Here is a 12,914-nt window from a genome sequence, read left to right on the forward strand (position 1 = left end):
TGAATCCTTGATGTGAGAATAGAAAAGGAGGAGGTGTGCTGAGTCAGCAGTGACGCAGTCACTGATTTCAGTTTCCAGCCTGTGTTTATCGATTCATTTTTTCCTTTGTTTTTTGAGGTTTTCTAATTTCAAAGGTAGACCAGGTTGGTCAGGACCTTACCCAGTTGAGTTTTGAAGATCTCTGAGGACAGCGATGCTGCAGTCTCTCTGGGAACCCGTTCTAGTCCTTAATCATCCTCAGAAGGAAAAACGTCTTCCTTATGTCCCATCAAAATTTCCAGGGCTGCAGCTCGTGCAGCTTCTTTCACTGAGCACCCTTGAGAAGAATCTGTCTCCATCTTTTTTATCACCTCCCTTTTGGGAGCGGAAGGTTTGCAGTTACATTTTCCCTTCTGCCTTCTCCAAGCTAATTCCCTCAGCCTCTCCTTGTCTGCCAGGTGCCCCAGCCTTCTGACCGTCTTAGCAGAACTCTGCAGGGCCGCCTTTGTGAATGTCTTTCTTGCCCTGGGGCTGAACCAAATAAGTCCTGCAGATGTAGGGGAAAGCAGAGGGACATAATCACTTCCCACAGCATGCTGGCTCCATATTTGCTAACGCGATCAGGATTCTGCTGAGTTCGACCTTGTGACAATCTAATAGCGTTAGTAAAAAGTAAAATCCACAACTACAGTAGGTCTCAGTGGGAGATCAATGACATTGCCAATGTCTCAGGTCTTCGCAGTAGTGAACAATTAGTTGAATACATTTTCTAGATGATTGTTGGAAAGCCCATGCCCGTTGCTATAGAGGAGGAGAGAATCACCTTGGCTTTCTTTAGGATGACAATCTAACCTCCACTAGTAGTTCTTGCTGATTTGACCTATAGCGAGAGGTCTGCTCCTCCGCTGATCAAACATCTGAACTGTGTTCAACCATAAGCAAGACACCACAACCAGGCACCTTCCAGACCTCAGTTTCCCTACGTGCATCCGCGGGCCTTACCCTGTGTCTGGTTTCTGGCTCTATCAGTCTTGTGTTAGAACTCAACAGCCGAAAGTGCATGAGTGGCATGAGAGAGACTCTTCCTATGCTGTACCACCTGTCAGCAGATGCTCTGAAGTAGAGGATTAGTGGAGTTTGTGTTGCAAACAGAGAAGTGATTTGTGCTGGGGAAAAGTAATATGACAGTGAATGGAACACGCGCTTAAATAATGTCATCCAGAGCAGTGAGAACCAGACACCCCTGTACCTTTTCTGATGCCATTTCTCTTTTCCTCACATTTAAGTAGGCTCAGGGATTTGATTCATATCCATAATCTTATCCTTAAAATAGCCTGAATTCAGACAACTTCTAGATAGACTTTGACCACCTCTTTTCAATTAGATCATCTTTAGAAGCTGAATTATTGGCTGAATTTTAGAGGTGATTTCACAGTGATAACCTTTCTCTTTTCTCCATATTATGGTGGCAGGTCAAAGCTTCTATTTGGATCCATATGCTTGCTCTTAAAATGAAATTTGTCTGTCAGTGGTGGAATTTCTTGCTGTCTTGGGATCATCAAAGCCCTAACCTCAGAGCTCCAGTACCATCCATTCCCTTCTCATCAGAGATGGAAAGTATTTAGACAGCAGCTTCCAAGAAATAAGAGAGTTCAGCTGAAACTGTGGAGAACACATAGATCTGTTGATTGAGAGGATGCCTCTTTCATTTTTTAAATTATTATTTTCTGGCTTTTGAACTTTGGTAGAAATTGCACCAGGAAGTGGACACGCCATAGCCAGCAGTCATGGCATCGATCACAGACTGCTGGGGGATTGAACCCACTGTCCTGGTTTTATACAATAGTTTTCAATAACTGCACAATAAGTCATGAGGTTCTTTGAGATGCGCCTAAAGGGTTGTTGCCCCTACCTATTCCATTGCATCTTTCAGTTTAAAGAGCAGGATTTTTATCTCGCTAAACAATGTAGCTGGAACCAGAAGGAGAAAGCTGGGTTTAATACAGGTGTCTTTTTCTTCCTTCCCAGTCAAATCTCTACCCTACAGTGGGTCTCCAGACTCCAGGAGAGATAGTCGATGCCAACTTTGGGCAGCAGCCATTTGTGTTCGACATTGAGGACTACATGAGGGAGTGGCGAGCGAAGATTCAGAGCACCATTAAGCGCTTTCCCATAGGAGACAGACTAGGCGAGTGGCAAGCCATGCTGCAGAAGTAAGTCACTGTTCTGGTGTTCAGCTTCTTTTGTTCTGCGAGGCTTTACATTCTTTTTTTTTTTTAATGCTAATTTGTGCTTTCTTAGACAAAAATTGCCAGTCAGTGCATTTTGCTCAAGTTGGTTTTACCCTCTGTTTTGTTGTTTAATAGTCTTCACTGTGTAGATTGCTGCTCTTTCAAATGTAAAAGTTATGGGAGAAGCTTTCAGCCGAAGACTGCATGAAAGCTTGTAGGAATGGAAGAACCTAGACTTGGAGGTGACATATGGCGGGGAGGGGAGTGGAGAGGACATAATAAAAACTCTAACATGGCAAAAAAGCCAGTATGTAAGTCAGCTGAATTCAGAAATGAAAGAGCAAGAAATAGCTTAAACCAAAGGCTTCCAAACCCAGCCTGGCTGAAAATGCAGTTATGGCACTTTATACATTTATGAATGTTGAATGCATTTCCCATTGCAAAAAGGATTGAGTGGAACTTGATGAGAACAATTGACAAGAGTTGTCAGAGGTCAGGAGCATCTTCTGCTTGAAGACAGAGGTGCCTAAGGCTCCACAGCTTGGAAACAGGTAATTGAGGGAGGTGCACTGCAGTTCTCTCTCAATCATTTACACCATGAAAAGCATGACTAGAAAGTGATTGTTCACTGTTTCTCAAAACACAAGAACTAGAGGAAAAACCTCTTCTGGCTTAAAAAAAAAATAATCACTAAATGTATGAAAATGTGGGACTTGCTGCTGCAAGAAATTGTCATGGTTTAAGTGGATTTTAAAAGATGCACATTTAAATATTCACAGTGATTCACAGAGGCCAATTCCATAGCTGTATTTTAAACCCTGAAGTCTTTGGCTGTTGCTTCTATCTCTGATTGCTTTTATTTGTGATTACAGATAACTCTATATTTCATGTTTTTATTATGTTCTTTCCCTAAACACCTGATGCTGGTCTCTGTCATCCAGATTTAGATGCAGCAATGATTGCATCCGTGTGATCATTCTTGTTTCCTGCTAGTCTTGTATTTAGCTATTTGCAGATAATTCAGGGCAGCCAGCAAAGCCCTTGAAAAGCAACTTGCAGAAGCTATTGAAAATAATAATGTTTTTCTTCAAGAAAATAAGGAGTAGGAGACCTGCCAGAGAGTTCGTAGGGCCTGTAGAGGATTGCAGCATAAAAAGACACCTTGGGGAAGATAAGACCACATCTAGTTGAATTATTTGCCTGTATGTCCAGAAATCAGGTATGTTGTTATGCTGGGACACTTATTTGTGAGGGACTTGTCAGAGGCTGTGTCTGGGATTTAAGCGTCTGTCAAAGAAGCACTGGAAGAAATAAGTGAGGGGAAGTGGAGAAAATCTCTGGGATCAGATATTTACCCAGAGTCCTAACAGAACCCAAGGAGAAAAGAGGTGAACTTGTGGCTGTGGAACAGGGTTTCTCTCCAAACTGCCTGAGGTCAAGAGAAGGGAGCATGGTGTGGATGGTGCCACATGTCATGAAGAGTTTCACAAGAGAGTGAGGCAGCGATGGGCAGAAAAAACCTTCATGTCTAGCTTGGACAAATCCATAGAAACACTACTGAAGGGTAGATGCATTTGGCACGTGGAGAAATAGGATGTGGGTTTGGCAATGAGGAGCCAGCAGACATGTGAATATAGTTCTTGGGTTGCTGTCTTTGTCTTGGAAGTCCAAAAGGCTTTTGAGAAGTTCCCGTGCTGCAAACTAAGGGGACACCGTGCAGCCAGAGGCAGAGGGCACATGTCCCATGTGGGCTGTGAGTTGTTTAAAAGAGACGAGAGGGAAGGTGTGGGTAAGGGATTGTCACCTTGGGAGGAGGAGACTCTTAGAGAGACTTGGATGTGTGCTGGTAGCACCTGTGGTGTTGAGCATGTTCAGAAATGGCTGGGAAGAAGGGACCCACAGGGAAGGAATGAGATCTTTGGGTTATGAGTTGTCACCTGCACTGGATGAGAGCACTGGTCTGTCAAGCTTAGTTTTATGAATATGTTAATAGCACAGGTTCCTGTACCACTGGGGAGTTTTTTCCTTTCCCTGGTGAAGGTGACTTTTTTTTGCCACTCCGTTGTTTAACTGAATAATTAGCTATGTTGGACCTTTCCTTTTGTCACATGGTAACTCAATTTGTTGGAGAGGCTTTGATGAAAGACTCTGTGAAATATCATTGGACAACCAAGTGGACTGCAGAAGTATCTTTTTTCTGCCTGCTTCCAGACTCCCTCCAAAAATGACACCACATTAGACAACCATGACTTCCCTTTATAGAAGGTGTTCATTCTTCTGCAGTAGGACCAGTTCATCCCTGTGTTTGTTGCTTGTGTTCTCCAGAATTGTTTCTTCTGACATGCATGGTGGAGGTGTCAGGGTCACCGCTCTGGAGTTCCTTGTGTCTGCTTTGGACTTCTTTTTAAGAATCGGCATCATGTTTCCCATCATCCTCCAGGTTTAGTCTGGGCTTGTACCTTATGTTAGTAGTTCAACTCTTTCAGGTTGGAGTTCCAAGCTCTCAGGACAATGTTTTCTTGTCCTGTGGCTTTGTTAGGATTCGTAGTATCTTATTTAATCTCTAACCGTGCAGCTAAGCATTTTTGTCCCTTCAGAAGCTTTCCTTCCTGACAGATCCTGAGAGGTGTCACTGGGAAGGTTTGCTGTAGGGAATGTCTCCTGGAGAGCAGGGGAAAAAATAACCTGGCAGAATTTTACACCGGTGTTACACTCCTGGATGTGCTGTCACCAGAGAGGCTGATCTGACAAGGTTTTTCAAGCGCTTGAAACCTGAAAGGGGGACCAACATGGGTAACTCGTCGTCTTTGTGTGTTGTTAGTTTTATAGGATTGCTAATCTTTTTAGTTTATGCCATGAAGAATCTGAATAGGAATTATCTGAGACTTGAGGTCACCTGATGTGATTGATAACGGGAGGAAGAATGGTGTAGATCCTTATTTCTGATAAAGTGTGGTACCATACAAAAGGAGGAGAACTTCATGTTACTTGTACAGAGAAGCCTGCAGTCAGACTGTTTTGAAGAAGAAGAGACACAAATGGTACAAACCTACCACCACTGTGGTCGCTCTAGGTGGGAGAAGCACCCCCAGATGCAGCCCAGAGATGACTGCTCCTGTGGTTTGAGCACTTTTGCTCTCAACAAGTTTCACCCGTGACTCCCAAGTGGTAAAAGCTATTCCTTTGGATTCCTGGGATTCTGAAAGATTTATGTTGTCCGCATGAACATGTTGCACAGGTCACACTGGACTGTGATAATGTTCCCCCAGGACTGTTTTCCTCTCTGTTCTGCCCGCCTGGATGGCTGTGTTCAGTGTTTCAGCCTGGCTGAGCCAGGGTGACCTGCCTGCTGTGTTCGGCAGAGGGATGCACTTGCTTACGCCTTCTGTGCCATGCCAAGGGCAGGGGCACGTCGTGTACCAACAGTGGTCAGGAGCACTTTGTTTTAAAACAAGTTTTAAAAATTACACGCCTGCTTACAATATTACACCTGAAAATTACTGCTGACTCATAAAATGCTTCTTTCTTTTACTGAAAGTAGCAAGTCAGTGGTGCGTTTGAGCTGTGACTTGACTGGATCCATACCAGATTCATGATGAGAAGGCTGTTTTGAGATTCATCGCTAGAAGCTTTGAAATCCTTTCCTGGCTTTTTAGGTTTTGTTAAAAATCCAGTGAGCTTCAACATTTACCCTCCATATCCTGGGAAGGCACAAGTGCTTTAGAAATGGTCTGTTCTGAAAGGCATTTTTGTTGTGTTTGTTTTCTGGCAATGATACTATCACCCCTTCCCAACACTTTTTGAAAATACAACTTTAAAAGTGTGTTATTGTTTGTAAAATCAATACTGACAGTGTACTCTTTGTAAATCAGCAAATAAAAGTATCTGTGAATGTGTAAATTCATAAGGAGAATTGACTACCAAAGATATAATCACTGGCAAAATAAATGATGGAAGAAATGCAGGACCAGAATCTTTTTTTTTGAGATCTACTTGAAAGCCATGAGCCTCTCTGAGGTTCGTATTTTGTATCTGTATAGGATGTCACTGGCAGTAATGCAGTATTAAGCTCTTACAAGTGACCCTTGGACAGTAGTCATCAAATACATAAATACCTTGTATGCATTTGGAGTATTTTTTTTCCCATAAGGTGAATTTAGAGCCTCCCTCCTGTTTGCTGGGGATGAGGTGCCTGTCTTGTAAATTTACATTGTATGGACCCAAAAGTACGACCATAGTTATGTCTTAAGCAAGTTGAGTTTGGTCACTGAAATTGCTACTTCTGTTGTGTTGGTTTTTTTCTTCACTGTGATTACCCCGTTTTACCAATGCTTCCTTGCCTGTTTGTATTTTCTTATTTTCTAGTATGGTTTCATCGTATTTGGTTCATCATGGGTACTGTTCAACAGCGACCGCCTTTGCCAGAGTCACGGACACCACAATCCAGGAAGAACAGACCTCAATAAAGAACAGACAAAGTAAGTCTCTTGGGGGGTCATTCCCAAAGCGTGGAACGTTGGCCACATGTTACCTTCGGGACTCTGGAATTAAGTGCTGTAGAAGTAGAAAAGTTATTCCAGGAGTGTACAAAGGGGTCTGCACCACACTGCTGACTTTGCTTTGCTGCCTGTGGGCCTGTAGAGCTTGGGGACCACTGCTGGGAGGACTTTTGCCATCATCAGTGTGTCCCCTCTGCCATCTTTGCCTGAAGAACTGCCCTATTCTTTCCTTTGCCTGTCTGCTCTGAGAAATTACCTGCATGCTTGATGGTGTTGAATGTGCTAAGTTTTCCTCATCAACTTGGTTAATTTCCCTCAGCCTTGTTGAAAATCAATAGCTGAATCCTGGAAGAGATGAGGTGACTCAGCTTGGAGTCCAGCAATTTGACACATCAGGCTAAACGTAATATCTAGGGCAGAAGGTGCTTTCTTGGAGGTAGTGCCAAATTGGTGAATAGAATTCTTACCTTGGACTTTACCTGAGCTGAGGTCACCATGCACCAGAGATCCATTTAGATTTGGGCTCTTCAGTGCAGTCTGTTGCAGCAGGGGCAGCTTCGTTAGCATGATCATAGAGACCCAAACACATCAGTCTGTTAGTACGGTATATCCCAGAGTTAACCAGTCTTCCAGTCCCTTTGCACACTTTGTCTTCAGGTAGATTTTTTGCATGTTGAGGGTTTTGCAGATTCACAGCCTATGTGTTTAGCTCACACTAGTGAAGAATTTGTATTCGGTGTCTGTTTTGATTACTGCTATTTCCTCCAAAGCAACTCATCTCTCAGTTGCTAAGACTCTTAGTGCTTTTGGTTCCTGCAGAATAAGACTTGCAGCTTTTTCCTGCTGTACTCTTCTTGTTTTTAGCTTTTCTATTCACAGGCTCAGACAGCAGAGTCACAGAACGTTGGTGTGTTTTCTGCATTCTCCTGGCTGTTGAATACAGGCTGTGTCCCATTCTGTGCATTTCCCTTCCCTTTGTGAACCATTTCTCATGTGACTGTTCTGTATCAGGAGCATCGTGCCCCTTTGTGGCTCACTCTCCATACATTACATGCATTCAAGTTCATGTGGGGACTCTGCTTAGTACCCAAAATAACTTGTAGTTGCTGCCCATTAGTGCTGGTGGACTCTGTGCTTTCAGGTCATGCATTACACAGCCCTGACCACAGCTGGTGCGGTTTTACTTGACAAAGCCTTACAGGAGGCGTGCGAGACGGTGCAGTCCTGCTTGTCTGAGGACATTGGACAAGGCGGATGGGAGGGAAGGAATAGAGAGCTCCGAAGTTGGGGCTTAAATAAAAAGTGCGAGGAAAACACAGATGGGAAAACAAAGAGGGGAAAATATAAAAGGCAGCGACATGTGTGAGAACTGCCAAAGGAGGCAAAGGAGAGAGCTGTCAAAAGCAGCGAGACGTGAAAACGGATGTGCAAGTCAGCAGAAGAAACAGAGTGAAATGAAGGAAAGTGCAACACACAGTGTGAGAGCCACGTCTTGGGGTTTATCTTTCAGCTATGATAACAAGCAATAGACACTGAGAGGTGGGAGCCAAGACAAGTCATTGCAGATTGTTACTGGGAGTTACTAATAAGGATCACTGGGCTGGGCTTCCAGCTGCTCATGACTTGTGAAAGTTGCAGCCTCTGCTTGCAAAGCACCTCACAGGCAATTCAAAACCTCCTCTCTGATGTTTGTCCTGGAAAAAGAGAAAGTGCAATACATGTTTACTTTTAAGTACATTTAGTTTTAGTTTAAATACACTTAAAAATAAAATGTGAACAACTGTGGATCAGCAGCTTCTGAGTGTTGTGGGATTGATCAGTGACTGCACTGAGTCTTAACACTCGTGTCTTCTGACCCACTCTGACCTGCTCATCACCTGGGTGATAAATGGCTTCTGCCTTGTATCTTTGCACATCCTACAAGGGTATAACTTGTTGAGCTGTGTCTAGTTTAGTCAGTAGCTGATTCCTGGAGCTTGCTGGCAGGTGTCACATCCTCCTTACAGCTCAGGCTACTTTTCTGGGAATAGATTGAGGTGGGATGTGCAGGAACTCAGTTTTGTTGGTATAATTCCTTCTACTTAGAGGTGCGGGCAGCAGGGAAGCAGCACTGTGCTGTGGCTTAAGCCCCTGGACTCTAAGAATACTCTGCTCCTCTGGTGGTCAGCCATACAGTAATCACCCAGGCATGGACCAGTCAAAGGATGTAATGTAGGGGTGGCCTAGGGGGTTCCGCTCTGAAATCGTCATTTCCCAGCTCCATCCAGCTGCTGTGTCCTGCTTTCCTCTCCATTGCTGCAGAGCTCTGTGACCAAAGGACTAAAGTCCCAGAGCACCCACTTCATCTTTCAAATCCTTCTGCTGTTGGCATTTCTGAGCTACTAACAGATTCTGTCTCATTTTCACAGGCTTTTCCTCATCCTAAAACATAATAAACCGAATGTGGTCCCCAGTTCTCCCTGGCCCTTGTGCGAGGTGGGAATGGGGAGCTGTGTGGCATTTATGAGACAACTCTTCTGGCCATTCTTGTTGGTCATTCCTGTGTGTAAATCGGTCTCCCTTTTGCTTTCAGGAATACAGAAGCTCGTATTAGCAGGCAGAGTGGGAGAGGCTATAGAAGCCACACAGCAGCTCTATCCTGGCCTCCTAGAACATAACCCCAACCTGCTCTTCATGTTAAAGTAAGTATGAATAGTTTTATACTCCCTAATGCTGAAATGTGTAGATGAAGGAGAGAAGAAAGAGGCTGTCCAGCCATGCAGTTTGGCTGTAGAGCTTGCTCTGGGTTCAAACTGTGTGAGATCCCTTTGGGAGCAGGTGGAAGAGCACTTAAGTTCAGTCCTTTGCACAGTGCCTGTAGCAATGTAGACGTAGCCCCTCTGTTGCTGCTCAGACCCACTATGGCTTTGCCTCATGAGGTCAGGCAGAAGTAGGTCTTCGCAGCCTCCTGAGACGTATAAGGACAGTTCCTAGTTAAGCTTGATGGAGAACTCTCCTCACGGTCACTGTGAGTATTGTATTTCTTTTACCCTTGCCTATATGCCATTGGTTTGGCAGATTTAGTATCTTCTCCTTGAAACAAAACAAAACAAAACATGAAAACCCCCAAACAAACAAACAACAACAAAAAGAAAACAAACAAACCAACCAAAAACAATGAAACAAAACCACAGTTGAATTTCAGAGTACCTGCAAAGGTGGTGGAAACGGGAGCATGCTGTAAAGGAACAGTTTCTTCTTAGCACAATGGAAATTGCTTTTTGGGAATGTCTCAACATTCATTAGCATCAAAGTTGCATTTTCTGAACTCCTTCCTCTCATGGTATTATCAGAGCACTTGCAATACAAAGGTACCAGGAGTCTGAAATGTATTTTTCGAAGCCTAGAAATTTAACTCAAAAAACCTTGCTGCAGAGCATCCTGGCTGTCACGCATCCTTTTCTCCCTCTTCCCTCCTATGAAATCAGGTGTCGGCAGTTTGTGGAGATGGTGAATGGGACAGACAGTGAAGTACGTTGTTTCAGTGCCCGCAGCCCCAGATCCCAGGACAGTTACCCCGGCTCCCCCAGCTTAAGTCCTAGACATGGATCAAGCAACTCACACGTTCATAGTACCGGTAAGTATGGGGTTTTTATCTTCTGGTGAGAAGAGCAAATGTTAAAGGTCAACTACTGTCCCTTACCTGCTATTTTCTGCATGTTATTCTATGAAATGCTGCTTTCCTTTGCGATAACCAGCTGAGAGAACATACTGTTGCCATGAGTGTCTCTACTGTCACAGAATGGGGTTTTCATCAATTATTTTCCACAGACAAATGTCTGCTGAGCACATTTTTTTTCAGAATAAAGAAGCTTTTTAATGTGGCCTTCTAGCGCAGCCACCACTGACTCAGTGTTCCACTGACCGAGCTGTAAGAGGAGGTCTGGAAAACAAACCCTGTTTCTCGTACCTTGGAGTCTGCAAAAGAATTGTTTTCCAGTAAGGACCAAGCAGAAGATGCACTGGTCTGGCCAACTGAGAGAAAGGTTTTAAGGGGTGTCTTGTATCAGAGCTTCTCCTTCGCCCATGGACTCTATTGCCCTAAAATGAGAGAAGGGAACAGTTCTGTGCCTGCAAAACCTATCTCTGAAGCATCAACTTGTTGGAGTTTTGGGAAGTGAAACTTCAGAATTTGAAGCAGAAAGAACAAAATAAACCAGGATGGCAAAGATATCTTCCCTAGGTAATGGCTTTGAAGATGGAGTGGGCCAAGGAGTGCGACCTGCAGAGCCCTCAAAAACAGTCTGAGCTACTTCCAACCATCTGAGGGTGTTCTGTTTCTGTATTCCTGCTGCTGCATGTGACAAACTGTGGACAAGCAAACATTTAAGGGAAGAAAGACAATTACCCGAGCGTCTATGAGCTGTTACCTTCCTAAGCCAATATCTTTGTTTTCCTATAGGATGCTGCGAGAAACTCTGGGTATGTTTCTCTGACTAGGTAACCAGAATGCTCCCATCAGTCCATAAAAGCTCTTTTTAATACCTGTTTTCAGCCAGGACGTACCTACATTAAAAAACCTGCAACACAAGGCAGCATTCACGTGTATTTGTCTCTGTGCATGGGATACCACCTTCCACAGTTCTCTGTCTCAGCTCTTGTGCTTTCAAAACTGTGATAATTTCATCAGTGCGTGTTAAAGATTAAGCAGAACCATAGCGCACAGTCTGCTGCTTCTTTGTCGTGAAAATGCACAACATGGCCTTTTGTTTGAATCTTTGTATTGTTGTGAAAAAATATAAATGAATTCCCTAGATATAAATATAATTGTGCAATCAGCTGATGAATTTTGGTGTGTCACCATCATGTCTGGAGGAACAGCTGTGCCAGGTCACATCATCTAGCCAAGATCCGCAGTCAATATTGGTTGCCTAGGGAGGAATATAGGAAGAAGGCAAGCCCATCGTGAGTTTTTGCCAAAATACTATTTGAGCCCCTAGTGATTTGCCATTGTCTTGGTATTTAATAGCCCCTGTAAGTTTAACCAGACATTTTTAATATAAAATTTGCAGTAGTGACCAATGGTTTGTGTCCTGTGTCAGTGAGTTCCACAGCTTGATAGGCACTTCTTGTGGGGAGGACGAGATTTCAAGCCTGGCTCTCAGTGATGTCTGTCTTCCTGAACAAGGAAGGTCAGCTCATGATTTTTAAGAGGATTGTTATTGTTTGCTGAGTGTTGTGTGAATCAAATAATGTAAGACAGTAGTGTAATACAAGTAATGTAAGCCTGTGAAGTTCTGCTGCCCAAGAGTTCTCCATGTGGCCCAGGTTTCACCTGTGCTTTCATAGTTTTCTCATATAGAGGTTTTCTGAGAAATATTTGGGCTTGTGAGAAGAGAGTTTGTAAACTTATTTAGAAACCATAGATGCTTCATATTTCCACAGTAATGTCTTGTGTATGTGTATACTGGTTCTACTGATCTCTTCTTTACAGTCCATATTTGGAACTTCCTTAAGCTCAGATGTTGCTGATGAGCATTGAGTTCCTTCCATGTTAATTTGTGTTTTCTCTAAACTCCATTGAATTTAAGAACAATGAGTAATAATTTAATATCTGCTGTCTTATTTTGCTTTCCTCCTTTGGAGTCTGCTCTCTTGCTAAATTGTTGACTTCACAATAGAGTGATATTGTCAGTCTGGTCTCATTTTTCTCTTTCTTCGTGACTTTCAGGGGCAGATAGTCCAACCTGTAGCAATGGAGTCATGTCCACAAAAAGCAAACAGAGTCACAGTAAATACCCAACACTGAGTTCATCGTCTTCATCTTCCTCCTCCTCCTCCCCCTCATCTGTGAACTACTCTGAGTCCAATTCTACAGATTCTACCAAATCTCAGCAGCACAGTAGTACGAGTAACCAAGAAACCAGGTATTTTTTTTTCCTTTGTAGATGCCTGGGGAGGGTGCGATAATGGAGAGGGCTCAGTCTGCTTTCTGAGGAGCCAGAGGGCATCTGTCCTGCTCTTTTGAACAACAGAGCAACTTCACTATCTGCAAGGTCACTACTATTCCCAGCAGACACAAGCGTGTTCCAGTTCCCCTGCTCTGGCTTGGAGCCCCATCTCATAAGGAATATTATGATGCTCTTGTTTCAAACACCAAGCTGTCCCATTAAACTGATGCCGTCAGAGCCCAACATGATAGTTTGCAGAGAAGCTCTCCCATTGA

At 43.6% G+C, this 12,914-nt stretch overlaps 1 protein-coding gene across 2 annotated transcripts in view; it reads left to right on the plus strand.

Moving 5' to 3' along the window:
• The window catches only part of RANBP10 (RAN binding protein 10), a 67,858-nt gene that overhangs the window by 44,681 nt on the left and 10,263 nt on the right, over positions 1-12,914 (plus strand). For both annotated transcript variants that reach the window (XM_065848100.2, XM_071814266.1), the window contains exons 6-10: positions 2,008-2,192; positions 6,576-6,688; positions 9,282-9,390; positions 10,177-10,325; positions 12,420-12,615. In XM_065848100.2, coding sequence (XP_065704172.1) covers positions 2,008-2,192; positions 6,576-6,688; positions 9,282-9,390; positions 10,177-10,325; positions 12,420-12,615 — 752 coding nt within the window. The remainder of the gene's footprint in view (positions 1-2,007; positions 2,193-6,575; positions 6,689-9,281; positions 9,391-10,176; positions 10,326-12,419; positions 12,616-12,914) is intronic.

Source organism: Patagioenas fasciata, chromosome 13 (genome assembly GCF_037038585.1).
Source record: "Patagioenas fasciata isolate bPatFas1 chromosome 13, bPatFas1.hap1, whole genome shotgun sequence".
NCBI classification, from domain to species: Eukaryota; Metazoa; Chordata; class Aves; order Columbiformes; family Columbidae; genus Patagioenas; species Patagioenas fasciata.